At 55.0% G+C, this 23,377-nt stretch overlaps 1 protein-coding gene across 1 annotated transcript in view; it reads left to right on the forward strand.

Moving 5' to 3' along the window:
• Window positions 1-23,377, forward strand: part of LOC145349324 (cholecystokinin receptor-like) — a 52,885-nt gene that overhangs the window by 14,078 nt on the left and 15,430 nt on the right. The window contains exon 2 of the mRNA XM_080197824.1: window positions 14,014-14,265. Within this exon, the coding sequence (XP_080053950.1) occupies window positions 14,082-14,265 (184 nt within the window). The 5' untranslated portion in view covers window positions 14,014-14,081. The remainder of the gene's footprint in view (window positions 1-14,013; window positions 14,266-23,377) is intronic.

Raw genomic sequence — 23,377 nt, forward strand, 5'->3', positions numbered from 1 at the left:
AGTACTGACCCTCTGACAGTGCGGCACTCCCTCAGTACTGACCCTCTGACAGTGCGGCACTCCCTCAGCACTGACCCTCTGACAGTGCGGCACTCCCTCAGCACTGACCCTCTGACAGTGCGGCACTCCCTCAGTACTGACCCTCTGACAGTGCTGCACTCCCTCAGCACTGACCCTCTGACAGTGCGGCACTCCCTCAGCACTGACCCTCTGACAGTGCGGCACTCCCTCAGTACTGACCCTCTGACAGTGCGGCACTCCCTCAGCACTGACCCTCTGACAGTGCGGCACTCCCTCAGCACTGACCCTCTGACAGTGCGGCACTCCCTCAGTACTGACCCTCTGACAGTGCTGCACTCCCTCAGCATTGACCCTCTGACAGTGCGGCGCTCCCTCAGCACTGACCCTCTGACAGTGCGGCACTCCCTCAGCACTGACCCTCTGTCAGTGCGGCACTCCCTCAGTACTGACCCTCTGACAGTGCTGCACTCCCTCAGCATTGACCCTCTGACAGTGCGGCGCTCCCTCGGCACTGACCCTCTGACAGTGCGGCACTCCCTCAGCACTGACCCTCTGACAGTGCGGCACTCCCTCGGCACTGACCCTCTGACAGTGCGGCACTCCCTCGGCACTGACCCTCTGACAGTGCGGCACTCCCTCAGCACTGACCCTCTGACAGTGCGGCACTCCCTCGGCACTGACCCTCTGACAGTGCAGCACTCCCTCAGTACTGACCCTCTGACAGTGCGGCACTCCCTCAGCACCGACCCTCTGACAGTGCGGCACTCCCTCAGCACTGACCCTCTGACAGTGCGGCACTCCCTCAGTAAACATTTTTTGATCTAATGAAGTCATTAAAGATATTATAAGGATGAAATTTTGACACATTCCCTTTGATAAATTTCTCAGTACGCGTTCTCCGTAACAATCCAGAATGAGGCTTCAAAGAAAAGCCTTGGAAACATATTCGCAATTGGCATTTATCTCGAGAGGGCAGCGCACTGAGAGCTGGATGCAGTTGAATTAGTGTCAGGAAAAGTGATCACCGCACAGTCTATGTGGAGAGAAAGTCCCACCTTCACGTTGGGAATACCCTCCCTTGTGTTGTGTGGCGCTATCACTGTGCTAAATGGGACAGACATCAAACCGATCTAACAACTCCAGACTGGGCATCCAGGAGGGCCATCAGCAGCAGTGGAATTGTACTCAGCACAGTCTGTAACCTCATGGCCCGGTATATCCCCCACTCAACCATTACCATCAAACCAGGGCATCAACCCTGGTTCAATGGAGAGTGCAGGAGGGCATGCTGGGAGCAGCACCAGGAATATCTAAAAATGAGGTGTCCCCCTGGTGAAGGTCCAACACAGGACTCTGCACAGCAAACGGGAAAAACAGCATGTAATAGACAGAGCTAATCCATCCCACAACCAGCCGATCAGATCTAAGCTCTGCAGTCCTTCCACTTCCTGTTGTGAATGGTGGTGGATAATTAAACATCTCACTGGAGGAGGAGGCTCCACAAATATCCCCATCCTCAATGATGGAGGAGTCCAGCACATCAGTATGAAAGACAAGGCTGGAGTATTGGCAGCAATCTTCAGCCAGAAGTGCTGAGTGGATGATCCATCTCGGCCTCCTCCAGTGGTCCCCAGCATCTCAGACTCCCGTCTCCAGCCAATTCGATTCACCCCACATGATACCAAGAAATGATTGGAGGCACTGGATACTGGATACAAAGGCAACGGGGCCTAATAACTTTCCGGCAATAGCACTGAAGACTTGTGCTCCTGAACTTATAACTCCCCTAGCCAAGCTCTTCCAGAACAGTTACAACACTGGCATCTACCCAACAATGTGGAAAATTGCCCAGGTATGTCCTGTACACAAAAAGCAGGACAAATCCAGCCTGGCCAATTACCACCCAGTCTACTCTCGATCATCAGTAAAGTGATGGAAGGGGTCATTGACAGCGCTATCAAGCAGCACCTGCTCAGCAATAACCTGCTCAGTGACGCCCAGTTTGGGTTTCACCAGGGGGTCACTCAGCTCCTGACCTCATTACAGAGTTAGTATGTGGGAATCTCCAATCTGTAAGTTCCATCCCCACTGCCAGTGAGAACAGAGAATTTAGCACCCAGCCAAAACCCCATTCACTGCAGCGGGACTGGAGAATCCAGGCAGCAGGACTGGAGAACCCCAGCTGCCGGACTGGAGAACCCCAGCCGCAGGACTAGAGAATCTCAGCCACAGGACTGGAGAACCTCAGCCGCAGGACTGGAGAACCTCAGCCGTAGGACTGGAGAACCTCAGCTGTAGGACTGGAGAACCTCAGCTGTAGGACTGGAGAACCTCAGCCGCAGGACTGTAGGACCTCAGCTGTTGGACTGGAGAACCTCAGCTGTAGGACTGGAGAACCTCAGCCGTAGGACTGGAGAACCTCAGCTGTAGGACTGGAGAACCTCAGCTGTAGGACTGGAGAACCTCAGCCGCAGGACTGTAGGACCTCAGCTGTTGGACTGGAGAACCTCAGCTGTAGGACTGGAGAACCTCAGCCGCAGGACTGGAGAACCTCAGCCGTAGGACTGGAGAACCTCAGCCGCAGGACTGGAGGACCTCAGCCGTAGGACTGGAGGACCTCAGCTGTAGGACTGGAGAACCTCGGCTGTAGGACTGGAGAACCTCAGCCGCAGGACAGGAGAACCTCAGCTGTAGGACTGGAGAGCCCCAGCTGCAGGACTGGAGAGCCTCAGCTGTAGGACTAGACATCCCCAGCCGCAGGACTGGAGAGCCCCACCCGTGGGATTGGAGAACCCCAGCCGCAGGATTGGAGAACCCCAGCTATGAGCGAGGTTGGAGAATCCCAACCCTGGGGCGAGGCCGGAGAATCCCAGCCCTGGGGCGAGGCCGGAGAATTCCAGCCCCGGGGGCGAGGCTGGAGAATCCCAGCCCCGGGGGCGAGGCTGGAGAATTCCAGCCCCGGGGCGAGGCCGGAGAATCCCAGCCTTGGGGGCGAGGCCGGAGACTCCCAGCCCCGGGACGAGGCAGGAGAATCCCAGCCCCGGGGGCGAGGCCGGAGAATCCCAGCCCCGGGGGCGAGGCCGGAGAATTCCAGCCTTGGGGGCGAGGCCGGAGAATCCCAGAGGGGGCGAGGCAGGAGAATCCCAGAGGGGGCGAGGCCAGAATTTTCTGGCTAGTGTTTGAGGACAGTGACCATTGGTCAGCATGTTTGGCTGAAACAGGAACTCTGTCCCTCGCTGTGCGGAGGATGCCAGACCCGCTGAGTATTTCCAGCACTTCCTGTGGCCAGTGGTGGTCAGATCCCCAGAGAGAATTGAAAAACACCATTGCTCTCGATGTGTCTCTCCGCAGCCCCCCCCCCCCCCGCCCCACCACCCCCCTCACCCTCCCCCCCCCCCCCGCCGGAGCTCTCTGTGGAACTGCTTTTACTGATAATGCATCCAGTTAATGTGAGTCCCCCTGTGTAATTAAACTGTCGACAGGGGGATGGATAAAACCCAGGAAATATTCACAGTTAATTCACACACCAATCAACGGTATCATCACCGCTTACCCTTCTCTGTAAAACAGATAAAAATTCACAAATTCTTTTCCATTTTTCTGACCATTTGTAACACAGAGGGTCAGAGCTGGACAGTGTCCACAGGGTCAGAGCTGGACAGTGTCAGAGGGTCAGAGCTGGACAGTGTCCACAGGGTCAGAGCCGGACAGTGTCAGAGGGTCAGAGCTGGACAGTGTCCACAGGGTCAGAGCTGGACAGTGTCAGAGGGTCAGAGCTGGACAGTGTCCACAGGGTCAGAGCTGGACAGTGTCCACAGGGTCAGAGCCGGACAGTGTCAGAGGGTCAGAGCTGGACAGTGTCCACAGGGTCAGAGCTGGACAATGTCCCCAGGGTCAGAGCTGGACAGTGTCAGAGGGTCAGAGCCGGACAGTGTCCACAGGGTCAGAGCCGGACAGTGTCAGAGGGTCAGAGCTGGACAGTGTCCACAGGGTCAGAGCTGGACAGTGTCCACAGGGTCAGAGCCGGACAGTGTCCGCAGGGTCAGAGCTGGACAGTGTCAGAGGGTCAGAGCCGGACAGTGTCAGAGGGTCAGAGCTGGACAGTGTCCGCAGGGTCAGAGCTGGACAGTGTCCGCAGGGTCAGAGCTGGACAGTGTCCGCAGGGTCAGAGCTGGACAGTGTCAGAGGGTCAGAGCTGGACAGTGTCCGCAGGGTCAGAGCTGGACAGTGTCCGCAGGGTCAGAGCTGGACAGTGTCAGAGGGTCAGAGCTGGACAGTGTCAGAGGGTCAGAGCTGGACAGTGTCAGAGGGTCAGAGCTGGACAGTGTCCACAGGGTCAGAGCTGGACAGTGTCCAGAGGGTCAGAGCTGGACAGTGTCAGAGGGTCAGAGCTGGACAGTGTCCGCAGGGTCAGAGCTGGACAGTGTCCACAGGGTCAGAGCTGGACAGTGTCCACAGGGTCAGAGCTGGACAGTGTCCGCAGGGTCAGAGCTGGACAGTGTCAGAGGGTCAGAGCTGGACAGTGTCCACAGGGTCAGAGCTGGACAGGGTCAGAGGGTCAGAGCTGGACAGTGTCAGAGGGTCAGAGCTGGACAGGGTCAGAGGGTCAGAGCTGGACAGTGTCCGCAGGGTCAGAGCTGGACAGTGTCAGAGGGTCAGAGCTGGACAGTGTCAGAGGGTCAGAGCTGGACAGTGTCCGCAGGGTCAGAGCTGGACAGTGTCCACAGGGTCAGAGCTGGACAGTGTCCAGAGGGTCAGAGCTGGACAGTGTCAGAGGGTCAGAGCTGGACAGTGTCCGCAGGGTCAGAGCTGGACAGTGTCCACAGGGTCAGAGCTGGACAGTGTCCAGAGGGTCAGAGCTGGACAGTTTCAGAGGGTCAGAGCTGGACAGTGTCCGCAGGGTCAGAGCTGGACAGTGTCCACAGGGTCAGAGCTGGACAGTGTCCACAGGGTCAGAGCTGGACAGGGTCAGAGGGTCAGAGCTGGACAGTGTCCACAGGGTCAGAGCTGGACAGTGTCCGCAGGGTCAGAGCTGGACAGTGTCCACAGGGTCAGAGCTGGACAGTGTCCACAGGGTCAGAGCTGGACAGGGTCAGAGGGTCAGAGCTGGACAGTGTCCGCAGGGTCAGAGCTGGACAGTGTCAGAGGGTCAGAGCTGGACAGTGTCCGCAGGGTCAGAGCTGGACAGTGTCAGAGGGTCAGAGCTGGACAGTGTCCACAGGGTCAGAGCTGGACAGGGTCAGAGGGTCAGAGCTGGACAGTGTCAGAGGGTCAGAGCTGGACAGGGTCAGAGGGTCAGAGCTGGACAGTGTCCACAGGGTCAGAGCTGGACAGTGTCAGAGGGTCAGAGCTGGACAGTGTCCACAGGGTCAGAGCTGGACAGGGTCAGAGGGTCAGAGCTGGACAGTGTCCGCAGGGCCAGAGCTGGACAGTGTCAGAGGGTCAGAGCTGGACAGTGTCCACAGGGTCAGAGCTGGACAGTGTCAGAGGGTCAGAGCTGGACAGTGTCAGAGGGTCAGAGCTGGACAGTGTCCACAGGGTCAGAGCTGGACAGTGTCAGAGGGTCAGAGCTGGACAGTGTCCACAGGGTCAGAGCTGGACAGTGTCAGAGGGTCAGAGCTGGACAGTGTCCGCAGGGTCAGAGCTGGACAGTGTCCGCAGGGTCAGAGCTGGACAGTGTCCACAGGGTCAGAGCTGGACAGGGTCAGAGGGTCAGAGCTGGACAGGGTCAGAGGGTCAGAGCTGGACAGTGTCAGAGGGTCAGAGCTGGACAGTGTCCACAGGGTCAGAGCTGGACAGGGTCAGAGGGTCAGAGCTGGACAGGGTCAGAGGGTCAGAGCTGGACAGTGTCAGAGGGTCAGAGCTGGACAGTGTCCGCAGGGTCAGAGCTGGACAGTGTCAGAGGGTCAGAGCTGGACAGTGTCCACAGGGTCAGAGCTGGACAGGGTCAGAGGGTCAGAGCTGGACAGTGTCAGAGGGTCAGAGCTGGACAGTGTCCGCAGGGTCAGAGCTGGACAGTGTCAGAGGGTCAGAGCTGGACAGTGTCAGAGGGTCAGAGCTGGACAGTATCCGCAGGGTCAGAGCCGACAGTGTCCGCAGGGTCAGAGCTGGACAGTGTCAGAGGGTCAGCGCTGGACAGTATCCGCAGGGTCAGAGCCGGACAGTGTCCGCAGGGTCAGAGCTGGACAGTGTCAGAGGGTCAGAGCTGGACAGTGTCAGAGGGTCAGAGCCGGACAGTGTCCGCAGGGTCAGAGCTGGACAGTGTCCGCAGGGTCAGAGCCGGACAGTGTCCGGAGGGTCAGAGCCGGACAGTGTCCGGAGGGTCAGAGCCGGACAGTGTCCGCAGGGTCAGAGCCGGACAGTGTCCGGAGGGTCAGAGCTGGACAGTGTCCGGAGGGTCAGAGCCGGACAGTGTCAGAGGGTCAGAGCCGGACAGTGTCCGCAGGGTCAGAGCCGGACAGTGTCCGGAGGGTCAGAGCTGGACAGTGTCCGGAGGGTCAGAGCTAGACAGTGTCAGAGGGTCAGAGCTGGACAGTGTCCACAGGGTCAGAGCTGGACAGTGTCCACAGGGTCAGAGCTGGACAGTGTCAGAGGGTCAGAGCTGGACAGTGTCCACAGGGTCAGAGCTGGACAGTGTCCACAGGGTCAGAGCTGGACAGTGTCTGCAGGGTCAGAGCTGGACAGTGTCCGCAGGGTCAGAGCTGGACAGGGTCAGAGGGTCAGAGCTGGACAGTGTCCACAGGGTCAGAGCTGGACAGTGTCTGCAGGGTCAGAGCTGGACAGTGTCCGCAGGGTCAGAGCTGGACAGGGTCAGAGGGTCAGAGCTGGACAGTGTCCGCAGGGTCAGAGCTGGACAGTGTCAGAGGGTCAGAGCTGGACAGGGTCCACAGGGTCAGAGCTGGACAGTGTCCACAGGGTCAGAGCTGGACAGTGTCAGAGGGTCAGAGCTGGACAGTGTCAGAGGGTCAGAGCTGGACAGTGTCCACAGGGTCAGAGCTGGACAGTGTCCACAGGGTCAGAGCTGGACAGTGTCCACAGGGTCAGAGCTGGACAGTGTCAGAGGGTCAGAGCTGGACAGTGTCAGAGGGTCAGAGCCAGATAGTGTCCACAGGGTCAGAGCTGGACAGGGTCAGAGGGTCAGAGCTGGACAGTGTCAGAGGGTCAGAGCTGGACAGTGTCCGCAGGGTCAGAGCTGGACAGGGTCAGAGGGTCAGAGCTGGACAGGGTCAGAGGGTCAGAGCTGGACAGTGTCCGCAGGGTCAGAGCTGGACAGTGTCCACAGGGTCAGAGCTGGACAGGGTCAGAGGGTCAGAGCTGGACAGTGTCCGCAGGGTCAGAGCTGGACAGTGTCCACAGGGTCAGAGCTGGACAGTGTCCACAGGGTCAGAGCTGGACAGGGTCAGAGGGTCAGAGCTGGACAGTGTCAGAGGGTCAGAGCTGGACAGTGTCTGCAGGGTCAGAGCTGGACAGGGTCAGAGGGTCAGAGCTGGACAGTGTCCGCAGGGTCAGAGCTGGACAGTGTCAGAGGGTCAGAGCTGGACAGTGTCCACAGGGTCAGAGCTGGACAGTGTCAGAGGGTCAGAGCTGGACAGTGTCCGCAGGGTCAGAGCTGGACAGTGTCCACAGGGTCAGAGCTGGACAGGGTCAGAGGGTCAGAGCTGGACCGTGTCAGGGTCAGAGCTGGACAGGGTCAGAGGGTCAGAGCTGGACCGTGTCAGAGGGTCAGAGCTGGACAGTGTCAGAGGGTCAGAGCTGGACAGTGTCCGCAGGGTCAGAGCTGGACAGTGTCAGAGAGTCAGAGCTGGACAGTGTCCACAGGGTCAGAGCTGGACAGTGTCAGAGGGTCAGAGCTGGACAGTGTCCACAGGGTCAGAGCTGGACAGTGTCAGAGGGTCAGAGCTGGACAGTGTCCACAGGGTCAGAGCTGGACAGTGTCAGAGGGTCAGAGCCAGACAGTGTCCACAGGGTCAGAGCTGGACAGTGTCAGAGGGTCAGAGCCAGACAGTGTCCACAGGGTCAGAGCTGGACAGTGTCAGAGGGTCAGAGCCAGACAGTGTCCACAGGGTCAGAGCTGGACAGGGTCAGAGCTGGACAGTGTCCACAGGGTCAGAGCTGGACAGTGTCCACAGGGTCAGAGCTGGACACTGTCAGAGGGTCAGAGCTGGACAGTGTCCACAGGGTCAGAGCTGGACAGTGTCACAGGGTCAGAGCTGGACAGTGTCAGAGGGTCAGAGCTGGACAGTGTCAGAGGGTCAGAGCTGGACAGTGTCCACAGGGTCAGAGCTGGACAGTGTCCACAGGGTCAGAGCTGGACACTGTCAAAGGGTCAGAGCTGGACAGTGTCCACAGGGTCAGAGCTGGACAGTGTCCACAGGGTCAGAGCTGGACAGTGTCAGAGGGTCAGAGCTGGACAGTGTCCACAGGGTCAGAGCTGGACAGTGTCCACAGGGTCAGAGCTGGACAGTGTCTGCAGGGTCAGAGCTGGACAGTGTCCGCAGGGTCAGAGCTGGACAGGGTCAGAGGGTCAGAGCTGGACAGTGTCCACAGGGTCAGAGCTGGACAGTGTCTGCAGGGTCAGAGCTGGACAGTGTCCGCAGGGTCAGAGCTGGACAGGGTCAGAGGGTCAGAGCTGGACAGTGTCCGCAGGGTCAGAGCTGGACAGTGTCAGAGGGTCAGAGCTGGACAGTGTCCACAGGGTCAGAGCTGGACAGGGTCCACAGGGTCAGAGCTGGACAGTGTCCACAGGGTCAGAGCTGGACAGTGTCAGAGGGTCAGAGCTGGACAGTGTCAGAGGGTCAGAGCTGGACAGTGTCCACAGGGTCAGAGCTGGACAGTGTCCACAGGGTCAGAGCTGGACAGTGTCCACAGGGTCAGAGCTGGACAGTGTCAGAGGGTCAGAGCTGGACAGTGTCAGAGGGTCAGAGCCAGATAGTGTCCACAGGGTCAGAGCTGGACAGGGTCAGAGGGTCAGAGCTGGACAGTGTCAGAGGGTCAGAGCTGGACAGTGTCCGCAGGGTCAGAGCTGGACAGGGTCAGAGGGTCAGAGCTGGACAGGGTCAGAGGGTCAGAGCTGGACAGTGTCCGCAGGGTCAGAGCTGGACAGTGTCCACAGGGTCAGAGCTGGACAGGGTCAGAGGGTCAGAGCTGGACAGTGTCCGCAGGGTCAGAGCTGGACAGTGTCCACAGGGTCAGAGCTGGACAGTGTCCACAGGGTCAGAGCTGGACAGGGTCAGAGGGTCAGAGCTGGACAGTGTCAGAGGGTCAGAGCTGGACAGTGTCTGCAGGGTCAGAGCTGGACAGGGTCAGAGGGTCAGAGCTGGACAGTGTCCGCAGGGTCAGAGCTGGACAGTGTCAGAGGGTCAGAGCTGGACAGTGTCCACAGGGTCAGAGCTGGACAGTGTCAGAGGGTCAGAGCTGGACAGTGTCCGCAGGGTCAGAGCTGGACAGTGTCCACAGGGTCAGAGCTGGACAGGGTCAGAGGGTCAGAGCTGGACCGTGTCAGGGTCAGAGCTGGACAGGGTCAGAGGGTCAGAGCTGGACCGTGTCAGAGGGTCAGAGCTGGACAGTGTCAGAGGGTCAGAGCTGGACAGTGTCCGCAGGGTCAGAGCTGGACAGTGTCAGAGAGTCAGAGCTGGACAGTGTCCACAGGGTCAGAGCTGGACAGTGTCAGAGGGTCAGAGCTGGACAGTGTCCACAGGGTCAGAGCTGGACAGTGTCAGAGGGTCAGAGCTGGACAGTGTCCACAGGGTCAGAGCTGGACAGTGTCAGAGGGTCAGAGCCAGACAGTGTCCACAGGGTCAGAGCTGGACAGTGTCAGAGGGTCAGAGCCAGACAGTGTCCACAGGGTCAGAGCTGGACAGTGTCAGAGGGTCAGAGCCAGACAGTGTCCACAGGGTCAGAGCTGGACAGGGTCAGAGCTGGACAGTGTCCACAGGGTCAGAGCTGGACAGTGTCCACAGGGTCAGAGCTGGACACTGTCAGAGGGTCAGAGCTGGACAGTGTCCACAGGGTCAGAGCTGGACAGTGTCACAGGGTCAGAGCTGGACAGTGTCAGAGGGTCAGAGCTGGACAGTGTCAGAGGGTCAGAGCTGGACAGTGTCCACAGGGTCAGAGCTGGACAGTGTCCACAGGGTCAGAGCTGGACACTGTCAAAGGGTCAGAGCTGGACAGTGTCCGCAGGGTCAGAGCTGGACAGTGTCAGAGGGTCAGAGCTGGACAGTGTCCACAGGGTCAGAGCTGGACAGTGTCAGAGGGTCAGAGCTGGACAGTGTCAGAGGGTCAGAGCTGGACAGTGTCCGCAGGGTCAGAGCTGGACAGTGTCAGAGGGTCAGAGCTGGACAGTGTCCACAGGGTCAGAGCTGGACAGTGTCAGAGGGTCAGAGCTGGACCGTGTCAGAGGGTCAGAGCTGGACAGTGTCCACAGGGTCAGAGCCGGACAGTGTCCGCAGGGTCAGAGCTGGACAGTGTCAGAGGGTCAGAGCTGGACAGTGTCCACAGGGTCAGAGCTGGACAGTGTCAGAGGGTCAGAGCTGGACCGTGTCAGAGGGTCAGAGCTGGACAGTGTCCACAGGGTCAGAGCCGGACAGTGTCCGCAGGGTCAGAGCCGGACAGTGTCCGCAGGGTCAGAGCCGGACAGTGTCCGCAGGGTCAGAGCTGGACAGTGTCCGCAGGGTCAGAGCCGGACAGTGTCCGCAGGGTCAGAGCCGGACAGTGTCCGCAGGGTCAGAGCCGGACAGTGTCCGCAGGGTCAGAGCTGGACAGTGTCCGCAGGGTCAGAGCCGGACAGTGTCAGAGGGTCAGAGCGGGGCCACCTCTGGGTGAAGCAGTAGGATTTAGCTGGGAGTTTGTATCAGTCTCATTCCCCCAGAATGTTCTGGAAATGTTGCCCGTTGATGCTGGTGTGAGGGGTGTTCCTGTGGCTGTGAGGTTGTTCCTGGGGGTCCGGCAGGGTTCAGTGGTGGTCCGGTGCTGTCTGGGATTCAGAGCAATGATTCCGATTGGAATATTGGGGACGTTATGAAGGGGCTTGGAGACGAGATAAAGACTGGCTTTGGGTAGATAGTGAACATTGGAGTGGGTAAACCCCGCAATTGCCCAGTATTTACCCCCATTTAACCCCGCAGCCCCTGCAGTGTGTATCCGCACAGACTGAGTTCATGTTTCGAGTCCCGGGGATTGAAGGGGGGGGGGGAATGTTTTTGAGTTTCAGAAACTTCAACAAAAAGCAGCAACTTGAGGGAGAAGAACAGGAATCCGGGATCCAATCCACAACGCTGTGTCCGATAGTCAGGGCACACGGGGAGTACACTCCCCTCACACACAAAACAGGGGGGGGGACAGCGCAGAGGGACGGGGAGGTGGGGGTGGGAGGAGGGTGGGGTTTTGGGGAGGGGATGCGATTGTGGTGGGGGGGGGGCCAGTGACCGGTGCGGACGTTGCTGAGTTTGCCCCGCCGGGGTGGGGGGTTAGGATGGGGGGGGAGGGATGAGGGTGAGGGAGTGGGGCACGGATTTGGGGTGGGGTGGAGACAGTGACCGTGGGGATGTTGCTGAGTTTGTCCTGCTGGGGGTGCGTGATGGGGGGTGGGGGGCTGCGGGGAGGAGTGTTGTGGGGGTGCGGGGGTGGGGTGCGGACAGTGACTGTGGAAACATTGCTAAGTTGGCCTTCCTGGGGGGGGGATTTTGTGGTGGGGGTGGGGGTGGGGGGAGGGGGTTTGTGCAATGCGGCGGGGGGGAGGTGGTGGGGGTGCAGGTGGTGGGGGTGGGGTCAGTGACTGTGGGTAAGTTGCTGAGTTTGTCCTGTTGGAGAGGTGTGTGGGGGTTTGGGGGGGTGTTGGGGGCGGCGTGGGTGGGTTGGGGGTGTGGGGGGTTTGGGGGCAATGTGGCGGGTTGGGGGTTTGGGGGGCTGTGGGGGGGTTGGGGGCAGCGTGGGGGGGTTGGGGGTTTGGGGGGGATGTGGGGGGGTTGGGGGCAGTGTGGGGGGGTTGGGGGTTGTGGGGCTGTTGGTAAGTTTGTCCTATCGGAGGGGTTGGGGGGGTGGGGGGGTGTTGGGGGAGTGCGGGGGTGTGGGGGTTACAGTGTGGAGGTGTGGGGGGGCTGGGTGTGTGGGGGTTACAGTGTGGGGGTGTTGGTGAGTTTGTCCTGTCAGAGGGATCTGGGGGTGTGTGGGAGGGTTGGGGGTGTGTGGGAGGGGATGGGAGTTACAGTGTGGGGGGATGGGGTGTGTGGGGGTTACAGTGTGGGGGTGTGGGGGGGGTGGGTGTGTGGGGGTTACAGTGTGGGGGTGTTCCCGAGTTTGTCCTGTTGGAGGGTTTTGGGGGGATTGGGGGTGTGTGGGTTTTAGTGTGGGGGTTACAGTGTGGGGGTGTTGGTGAGTTTGTCCTGTCAGAGGGATCTGGGGGTGTGTGGGAGGGGATGGGAGTTACAGTGTGGGGGGATGGGGGGTGTGGGGGGGTTACAGTGTGGGGGTTACAGTGTGGGGGTGTGGGGGGGGTTTGAGGGGTGTGGGGGTTACAGTGTGGGGGTTACAGTGGGGGTTACAGTGTGGGGGGTGTGGGGGTTACAGTGTGGGGGTTACAGTGTGGGGGTTACAGTGTGGGGGGTGTGGGGGTTACAGTGTGGGGGTTACAGTGTGGGGGGTGTGGGGGTTACAGTGTGGGGGGTGTGGGGGTTACAGTGTGGGGGTTACAGTGTGGGGGGTGTGGGGGTTACAGTGTGGGGGTTACAGTGTGGGGGGTGTGGGGGTTACAGTGTGGGGGTTACAGTGTGGGGGGTGTGGGGGTTACAGTGTGGGGGTTACAGTGTGGGGGGTGTGGGGGTTACAGTGTGGGGGTTACAGTGGGGGGGTTACAGTGTGGGGGTTACAGTGTGGGGGTTACAGTGTGGGAGGTGTGGGGGTTACGGTGTGGGGGTTACAGTGGGGGGGTTACAGTGTGGGGGTTACAGTGTGGGGGTTACAGTGTGGGAGGTGTGGGGGTTACGGTGTGGGGGTTACAGTGTGGGGGTTACAGTGTGGGGGGTGTGGGGGTTACAGTGTGGGGGGTGTGGGGGTTACAGTGGGGGTTACAGTGTGGGGGGTGTGGGGGTTGGGGTGTGGGGGTTACAGTGTGGGGGGTGTGGGGGTTACAGTGTGGGGGTTACAGTGTGGGGGGTGTGGGGGTTACAGTGTGGGGGGTGTGGGGGTTACGGTGTGGGGGGTGTGGGGGTTACAGTGTGGGGGTTACAGTGGGGGGGTTACAGTGTGGGGGTTACAGTGTGGGGGGTGTGGGGGTTACAGTGTGGGGGTTACAGTGTGGGGGGTGTGGGGGTTACAGTGTGGGGGTTACAGTGTGGGAGGTGTGGGGGTTACGGTGTGGGGGTTACAGTGGGGGGGTTACAGTGTGGGGGTTACAGTGTGGGGGTTACAGTGTGGGGGGTGTGGGGGTTACAGTGTGGGGGGTGTGGGGGTTACAGTGTGGGGGTTACAGTGTGGGAGGTGTGGGGGTTACAGTGTGGGGGGTGTGGGGGTTACAGTGTGGGGGTTACAGTGTGGGGGGTGTGGGGGTTACAGTGTGGGGGGTGTGGGGGTTACGGTGTGGGGGGTGTGGGGGTTACAGTGTGGGGGTTACAGTGGGGGGGTTACAGTGTGGGGGTTACAGTGTGGGGGGTGTGGGGGTTACAGTGTGGGGGTTACAGTGTGGGGGGTGTGGGGGTTACAGTGTGGGGGTTACAGTGTGGGGGGTGTGGGGGTTACAGTGTGGGGGTTACAGTGTGGGGGGTGTGGGGGTTACAGTGTGGGGGTTACAGTGTGGGGGTTACAGTGTGGGGGTTACAGTGTGGGGAGTGTGGGGGTTACAGTGTGGGGGTTACAGTGTGGGGGTTACAGTGTGGGGAGTGTGGGGGTTACAGTGTGGGGGTGTTCCCGGGTTTGTCCTGTTGGAGGGGCTGCTGCTCAGGCTGTGAAAATGCTCTCCGATGGAGTGGGGTCTGATCACTGACTCACTTCTCTTCACAGACCTGGATTACACGGTGAGAATCCTTCTCTATTCAATCATCTTCCTGCTCAGTGTTTTTGGGAACACGATGATTATTTTGGTGCTGATTCTGAACAAGAGATTACGGACTGTGACAAACTCCTTCCTCCTCTCGCTGGCTCTCAGTGATTTAATGGTGGCGATTTTCTGTATGCCCTTCACTCTCATCCCCAACCTACTGGGAGATTTCATCTTTGGACAGGCAATGTGTAAAATCACTGCCTACTTCATGGGTAAGAAAATACCGGCGGCTCTGTTAGGCTGCCTGTCTGTCTGCCTGTCTGTCTGCCTGTCTGTCTGTCTATCTGTCTGTCTGAATGAGTGTGTGGCTGGAGCAACAACCCTCTCTGCTTGTAAACCAGAACCGTGTGTGTGAACCTGTGCATGCACGGATTCGTTAAGGGGAAGTCGTGTTTGACGAATTTATTGGATTTCTATGAGGATGTGACTAGTGTGGTGGATAGAGGGGAACCAGTGGATGTGGTGTTTCTCAATTTCCAAAAGGCCTTTGATAAGGTGCCTCACAAAAGGTTGCTACAGAAGGTTAGGGTGTACGGAGTTGGGGGTAAGGTGTTAGCGTGGATAAAGGATTGGCTGTCTAATAGGAGGCAGAGAGTGGGTATCAATAGGTGCTATTCTGGTTGGCCTTTGAGGAGAGATTGAATAGACTGGGTCTGTACTCGTTGGAATTTAGAAGGATGAGGGGGGATCTTATGGAAACGTATAAGATAATGAAGGGGATGGATAGGATAGAGGTAGAGAGATCCTTCCCACTTAGAAAGGACAGCAGGACTAGAGAGCACAGCCTCAAGATAAGGGGGGGGGCGCAGTTTAGATCGGAGTTGAGGAGGAACTTCTTCACTGAAAGGGTGGTGAATCTCTGGAATTCTCTGCCCGTTGAAGTGCTGGAGGCTACCTCGCTAAATATATTTAAGTCACGGGTAGATAGATTTTTAACAGACAAGGGAATTAAGGGTTATGGGGAGAAAGCGGGAAAGTGGAACTGATCCACTTCAGATCAGCCATGATCTTATTGAATGGCGGGGCAGGCTCGAAGGGCTAGATGGCCTACTCCTGCTCCTATTTCTTATGTTCTTATGTTCGTGCAGCTCTGTGCAGGATTGTGTCTGCATGTCTGTGTTAGTTTCTATGTGTGTCAGTGTGTGTGTCCTGTCAGTGCATGTCAGTGCATGTTAGTGATGGAAAGGGATAGGCATGAACCTCGGGTCAGTAGTTTTAGCTGGGGGAAGGGTAATTATGAGGCTATTAGGAGAGAATTAGGAAGCATAGGTTGGACTAGGAGACTACAGGGTCTGGGAACGTCCGAAATGTGGAGTTTTTTCAAGGAGCAGCTACTGTGAGTCCTTGATATGTATGTCCCTGTCAGGCGTCCCTGTCAGGCAAGGAGGAAATGGTCGAGCTAGGGAACCGTGGTGCACTAAAAAAGTTGATTCGCTGGTTAAAAGGAAAAAGGAGGCTTATGTCAGGATGAGACTTGAGGGCTCAGGTAGTGCACTAGAAAGCTTTAGATTGGCTAGGAGGGAATTAAGAAGGGCTAAAAGAGGACACGAGAAGACTTTGGCTGATAGGATTAAGGAGAATCCTAAGGCGTTCTATAGATATGTTAAGAACAGAAGATTGGTTAGGGCAAGATTAGGGCCAGTTAGAGACAGCAGTGGGAAGTTATGTGTGGAACCGGAAGAGATTGGAGAGGCATTGAACCAATATTTCTCTTCGGTATTCACGCAGGGGGACATAAATGTAGCTGTGGAGAACACTGGGTTACAGGGTTGTAAACTGGACTGTATTGCAGTTGATAAGGAGGATGTGCTCGATATTCTTGAGGGTTTGAAAATAGATAAGTCCCCTGGGCTGGACGGGATTTACCCTAGGATTCTCTGGGAGGCAAGAGAGGCGATTGCAGAGCCTCTGGCTCTGATCTTCAGGTCGTCGTTGGTCTCTGGTATAGTGCCAGAAGATTGGAGGATGGCGAATGTTGTCCCATTGTTTAAGAAGGGGAACAGAGACTTCCCCGGGAATTATAGACCGGTGAGTCTTACTTCTGTTGTGGGCAAGGTTTTAGAAAAAATTATTAGTGATAGGATTTATAGTTATTTAGAGAGTAATGAATTGATTGGAGATAGTCAGCATGGTTTTGTAGCGGGTAGGTCGTGCCTTACTAACCTTATTGAGTTTTTTGAGAAAGTGACCAAAGAGGTGGATAGGGGTAAGGCAGTTGACGTGGTATATATGGATTTTAGTAAGGCGTTTGATAAGGTTCACCATGGAAGGCTTCTGCAGAAAATGCAGATGTATGGGATTGAGGGTGATTTAGGTAATTGGATCAGGAATTGGCTAGCAGATAGGAGACAGAGGGTGGTGGTTGATGGTAAGTATTTGTCATGGAGTTTAGTTACGAGTGGTGTGCCTCAGGGATCTGTTTTGGGGCCACTGCTGTTTGTAATTTTTATAAATGACCTGGATGAGGGTATAGTTGGGTGGATTAGTAAATTTGCTGATGACACCAAAGTCGGAGGTGTGGTAGATAGTGAGGAAGGGTGTCTTAGTTTACAGGGAGACTTGGACAAGTTGCAGAGCTGGGCTGAGAGGTGGCGGATGGAGTTTAATGCGGAAAAGTGTGAGGTAATTCACTTTGGCAGGAATAACGGATGTGTAGAGTATAGGGCTAACGGTAGGACTCTGAATAGTGTGGATGAACAGAGGGATCTAGGTGTATGTGTACATAGATCCCTGATAGTTGGGAATCGGGTAGATAGGGTTGTTAGGAAGGCTTACGGTGTCTTGGCGTTTATTGGTAGGGGGATTGAATTTAGGAGCCGCAGCGTCATGTTGCAACTGTACAAAACTCTGGTGCGGCCGCACTTGGAGTATTGTGTGCAGTTCTGGTCCCCACATTATAGGAAGGATGTGGAGGCTTTGGAGAGGGTGCAGAGGAGGTTTACCAGGATGTTGCCTGGTATGGAGGGAAGGTCCTATGAGGAGAGACTGAGGGATTTGAGGTTGTTTTCGTTAGAAAGAAGGCGGCTAAGAGGGGACCTTATTGAAACATATAAGATGATTAGAGGTTTAGATAGGGTGGACAGTGATAGCTTTTTTCCTTGGATGGAGAAAGCTAGCACGAGGGGGCATGGCTTTAAATTAAGGGGTGGTAGTTATAGGACAGATGTCAGGGGTAGGTTCTTTACCCAGAGGGTGGTGAGGGATTGGAATGCCCTGCCTGCTGCAGTTGTAAATGTGCCTAGTTTGGGGGCGTTTAAGAGATCCGTGGATAGGTTTGTGGATGGAAAGGGATTGGTTTAGGTTAGAAGGTCATTGCTTTTTAATTGGTCGGCGCAACATCGTGGGCCGAAGGGCCTGTTCTGCGCTGTAATGTTCTATGTTCTATGTCAGTATTGGTCTCTGTATGTCTGTGTGTGTCGATATGTGTCTGTGTGTGTCAGTGTGTGTGTCCTGTCAGTGTGCTGGTCTCTGTATGTCAGTGTATGTCATTGTGTGTGGCTTTGTGTGTTCTGCGTGTTTCTCCCTCTCTGATTTGCAGACTGACACTTGGTGATTTATTGGTATTTAGATTTCTGATCTGTAATTTGTCCTTGGGAAGTGTTGAAGGTCAGAGCAACAGTGAGGCAACAGGGAATCAATCAGTGAGTGTGGGCCTGGAGTCACCCGGAGCCACACTGCGGGAGAACAGCTCGCTTTCTGATCCAATAACCAGCCGGGGGATTGATAATGCCTGATTGGATATTCCCTGTGACTATCAATATATTCATAATGTGATTGGTTTGGATTTCACAATGTGCCCTTGTATAACTGAATCAAAATCCCCCGAATATATCAATAAATGTGGATAGTGTTAGTTCCATTAAAGCGCTCCCTATGCTGTCCCCATCAAATACTCATCATAGAACATAGAACAGGCCCTTCGGCCCACAAGTTCCACCAATCATATCCATACCTACCAGGCCTAGCTATAACTCTGAATCCCATTAAATCCCATATACTCATCCAGAAGTCTTTTAAAAGACCCCAGCAAGTTCGCCTCTACCACCACTGACAGCAGTCGATTCCACTCACTCACCACCCTCTGAGTGAAAAACTTACCCCTGACATCTCCTCTGTACCTGCTCCCCATCACCTTAAACCTGTGTCCTCTCGTAGCAACCATTTCAGCCCTGGGAAATAGCCTCCGAGAATCCACCCAATCTATACCTCTCAACATCTTATTGACCTCTATCAGGTCGCCTCTCAACCTTCGTCTCTCCAGGGAGAAGAGACCTAGCTCCCTCAACCTATCTTCATAAGGCATGCCTCCCAATCCAGGCAACATCTTTGTAAATCTCCTCTGCACCCTCTCAATAGCTTCCACATCCCTTCCTGTAGTGAGGTGACCAGAACTGCGCACAGTACTCCAAGTGGGGTCTGACAAGGGTCTTATAAAGTTGCAGCATTACCTCCCGACTCCTAAACTCAATCCCTCGATTAGAACATAGAACATAGAACATTACAGCGCGGAACAGGCCCTTCGGCCCACAATGTTGCGCCGACCAGTCTTATTTTTAAAAAAAAACATTGACCCACTAATCTAAACCAATCCCTTTTCGTCCATAAACCTATCCACCAATCTCTGAAACGCCCCCAAACTAGGCGCATTTACAACTGCAGCAGGCAGGGCATTCCAGTCCCTCACCACCCTCTGGGTAAAGAACCTGCCCCTGACATCCGTCCTATAACTACCCCCCCTTAATTTAAAGCCATGCCCCCTCGTGCTAGATTTCTCCATCCGAGGAAACAGGCTATCACCATCCACCCTATCTAAACCTCTAATCATCTTATATGTTTCTATAAGATCCCCTCTCAGCCGCCTTCTTTCCAGTGAAAACAACCCCAAATCCCTCAGTCTCTCCTCATAGGACCTCCCCTGCATACCAGGCAACATCCTGGTAAACCTCCTCTGCACCCTCTCCAAAGCCTCCACATCCTTCCTGTAATGTGGGGACCAGAACTGCACACAATACTCCAAGTGCGGCCGCACCAGAGTTGTGTACAGTTGCAACATGACGCTGCGACTCCTAAATTCAATCCCCCTACCAATGAACGCCAAGACACCGTACGCCTTCTTAACAACCTTATCTACTTGATTCCCAACTTTCAGGGATCTATGTAATGAAGGCCAGAACACCATACGCCTTCTTGACCACCTCTTCCACCTGCGAGGCCGATTTAAGAGTCCTGTGGACCCGGACCCCAAGATCCTTCTGCTCTTCAACACTATACATCAGAAAAAAGCAAAGATCCCAACACTGACCCCGGAACTCCATTATCATAGAATCCACACAAGATTGCACAATGTAAAGACACAAACTCAGTTTACAAAATAATGATTAGAATGCGAGTCTTTACAGATAATCAAGTCTTAAAGGTACAGACAAGGTGAATGGAGAGAGGGTTAAACACAGTTTAAAGAGATGGGTATTGTCTCCAGACAGGACAGTTAGTGAGATTTTGCAAGTTCAGACAAGTCATGGGGGGTTACAGATAGTGCGACATGAACCCCAGATCCCGGTTGAGGCTGTCCTCATGTGTGCGGAACTTGGCTATCAGTCTCTGCTCAGCGACTCTGCGCTGTCGTGTGTCGTGAAGGCCGCCTTGGAGAATGCTTACCCGAAGATCAGAGGCTGAATGCCCATGACCACTGAAGTGTTCGCCAACAGGAAGAGACAATCACCAGGCAAGAGTGAGCCTCAACCGGGATCTTGGGTTCATGTCACACTATTTGTAACCCCCATGAATTGCCTGGATTTGCAAAATCTCACTAACTGTCCTGTCTGGAGACAATACACATCTCTTTAATCTGTGCTTAACCCTCTCTCCACTCACATTGTCTGTACCTTTAAGACTTGATTATCTGTAAAGACTCGCATTCCAACCATTATTTTGTAAATTGAGTTTGTGTCTTTATATACCCTGTTTGTGAACATAAGACCTCATTTACCTGACAAAGAGGCAGCGCTCCAAAAGCTAGTGGCGTTTGCTACCAAATAAACTTGTTGGGACTTTAACCCAGTGTTGTGAGACTTCTTACAGCATCCAACACTCCCAGGACAGGTACAGCACGGGATTAGATACAGAGTAAAGCTCCCTCTACACTGTCCCCATCAAACACTCCCAGGACAGGTACAGCACGGGGTTAGATACAGAGTAAAGCTCCCTCTACACTGTCCCCATCAAACACTCCCAGGACAGGTACAGCACGGGGTTAGATACAGAGTAAAGCTCCCTCTACATTTGGAGAGGTTTGACATGATCAGAAATAGTCAGCATGGTTTTGTCAAGGGCAGGTCGTGCCTTACAAGCCTAGTTGAGTTCTTCGATAATGTGACTGAACACGTTGACAAAGGAAGAGCGGTGGTCGTGGTGTACATGGACTTCAGCAAGGCGTTTGATAAGGTCCCCCATGCAAGACTTCTTGAGAAGGTGAGAGGGCATGGGATCCAAGGGCCTTTGGCCTTGTGGATCCAGAACTGGCTTGCCTGCAGAAGGCAGAGAGTGGTTGTGGATGGGTCTTTTTCTGAATGGAGGTCAGTCACCAGTGGAGTGCCCCAGGGATCTGTTCTAGGACCCTTGCTGTTTGTCATTTTCATAAATGACCTAGATGAGGAAGTGGAGGGATGGGTAAGTAAGTTCGCTGATGACACGAAGGTCGGTGGTGTTGTGGATGGTCTGGAAGGATGTCAAAAGTTGCAGCAGGACATAAATAGGATGTAGGACTGGGCGGAGAAGTGACAGATGGACTTCAACGCGGATAAATGTGCAGTCGTCCATTTTGGCAGAACCAATGGGGTGAACGAGTACACTATCAAGGGCAGGAGTCTTAGTAGTGTTGAAGAGCAGAAGGATCTTGGGGTCCGGGTCCACAGGACTCTTAAATCAGCCTCGCAGGTGGAGGATGTGGTGAAGAAGGCGTATGGTGTACTGGCCTTCATTAATCGAGGGATTGAGTTTAGGAGTCGGGAGGTAATGCTGCAACTTTATAAGACCCTTGTCAGGCCTCACTTGGAGTACTGTGCACAGTTCTGGTCGCCTCACTATAGGAAAGATGTAGAAGCTATTGAAAGGGTACAGAGGAGATTTACAAGGATTTTGCCTGGACTGGGAGGCATGCCTTATGAAGTTAGGTTGAGGGAGCTGGGACTCTTTTCCCTGGAGAGACGAAGGTTGAGAGGTGACCTGATAGAAGTTTATAAAATGTTGAGAGGAATAGATAGGGTGGATTCTCAGAGGCTATTTCCCCGAGTTGAAATGGTCGCTACGAGAGGACACAGGTTGAAGGTGCGGGGAGGCAAGTACAGAAGTGATGTTAGGGGTAAGTTTTTCACTCAGAGGGTGGTGAGTGAATGGAATCGGCTGCCGTCAGTGGTGGTGGAGGCGAACTCGCTGGGGTCTTTTAAAAGACTTCTGGATGAGTATATGGGATTTAATGGAATTGGGGGTTATAGATAGGTCTATAGATTGGTAGGTGTTGATGTGATCGGCGCAACTCGTGGGCCGAAGGGCCTGTTTGTGCTGTAGTGTTCTATGTTCTATGTTCTACACCATCCCCCCCATCAAACACTCCCAGGACAGGGACAGCATGGGATTAGATACAGAGTAAAGCTCCCTCTACACTGTCCCCATCAAACACTCCCAGGACAGGTACAGCACGGGGTTAGATACAGAGTAAAGCTCCCTCTACACTGTCTCCATCAAACACTCCCAGGACAGGTACAGCACGGGGTTAGATACAGAGTAGAGCTCCCTCTACACTGTCCCCCATCAAACACTCCCAGGACAGGTACAGCACGGGGTTAGATACAGAGTAAAGCTCCCTCTACACTGTCCCCCCATCAAACACTCCCAGGACAGGTACAGCATGGGGTTAGATACAGAGTAAAGCTCCCTCTACACTGTCCCCATCAAACACTCCCAGGACAGGTACAGCACGGGGTTAGATACAGAGTAAAGCTCCCTCTACACTGTCCCCCCCATCAAACACTCCCAGGACAGGTACAGCATGGGGAGAGTTATGAATGTTCAGGTGGTGTGGGGAGTTTTTTCTGTGTTTGGAAAGCTGTTTTGATGTTGGGTCAGGCTTGAAGCTGATTTCTTAGTGAAGTTGAGCTCTGGTCCTCGATGAGCATTTGCTGTGTGAATGCCTTTGGTGACAGAGTGGAGAGTCATTAATACATAGAATCCTCCAGTAGAGAAGGAGACTGTTTGGCCCATTGAGTCTGCACTGATCACAATCGCACCCAGACTGTATTAATCAAACACATTGGGTGTAGTGTGAAAGCTGTTGATTGAAGCGACTGACACTGTGTCCAGGTGCTCTGATCAGATGCAGCAAATCATCAGGGCTGTTAATGAAATGTGGGTCTTACTATCCAGAGTGCGAGGGGGGGGGTGCGGGGTGGGTGTGAATCCTGTTCCAGCTACACAGAACCCCCGCTTAGATACACCTGCAGTCACTGTGGGCAGTTCTGGACCCCACATCGTATGAGGGATGCACTGGGCAGTGTGGTGTAAATTTACCAGAATGATAACCTGGACTCTGAGGGGGTAAATTCTAAGCAGCAATGACCCAAAACCACCTTGTATTCCCTGCACGCAATAACAATGTTTTCAGGATAAAGAACAAAGAAAATTCCAGCACAGGAACAGGCCCTTCGGCCCCTCCAAGCCTGCACCGACCATGCTGCCCCGACTGAACTAAAACCCCCTCCCCTTCCGGGGACCACATCCCTCTATTCCCATCCTATTCATGGATTTGTCAAGATGCCCCTTAAACCTCACTATCGTATCCGCTTCCACTCCCTCCCCCAGTCCCAGGTACCCACCACCCTCTGTGTAAAAAACTCGGATGTGAAGAGAAACAGAGGTGCAGAGAGAGAGGGAGAAAGTGTTCCTATTGGATGCAGTGTCTTGTTTTGGGGGTCTGAGAAAGCCCCCCACCCCCCCGGTCCTCCCACAGAAGGTGCGGGGAGTTTGGAATTCCCTTCCACAGCTGGGGATTGATACTGGAACAATGATTCATCCTGATTGGACAGTAATTACTAACGAGGGATCTGTGTTAATGTGGATCTTACTGAACAATGGGACAGAATCATAGGCTGAATGGCCTTCTAATGAACCTGTTAACAACACCGCGTTCACACATTACACTGTGTAATACAGGGGTTCATGCACTGCGTAGTGTTGGGCTTCACACTGTGTGGAATGTTGGGCTTCACACACTGTGTAATGTCGGGGTTCATGCACTGTGTAATGTTGGGGTTCACACACTGTGTAATA

The sequence above is a fragment of the Carcharhinus amblyrhynchos genome, chromosome 10, assembly GCF_965287045.1.
Source record: "Carcharhinus amblyrhynchos chromosome 10, sCarAmb.v2.hapA, whole genome shotgun sequence".
In the NCBI taxonomy this organism is placed as follows: Eukaryota; Metazoa; Chordata; class Chondrichthyes; order Carcharhiniformes; family Carcharhinidae; genus Carcharhinus; species Carcharhinus amblyrhynchos.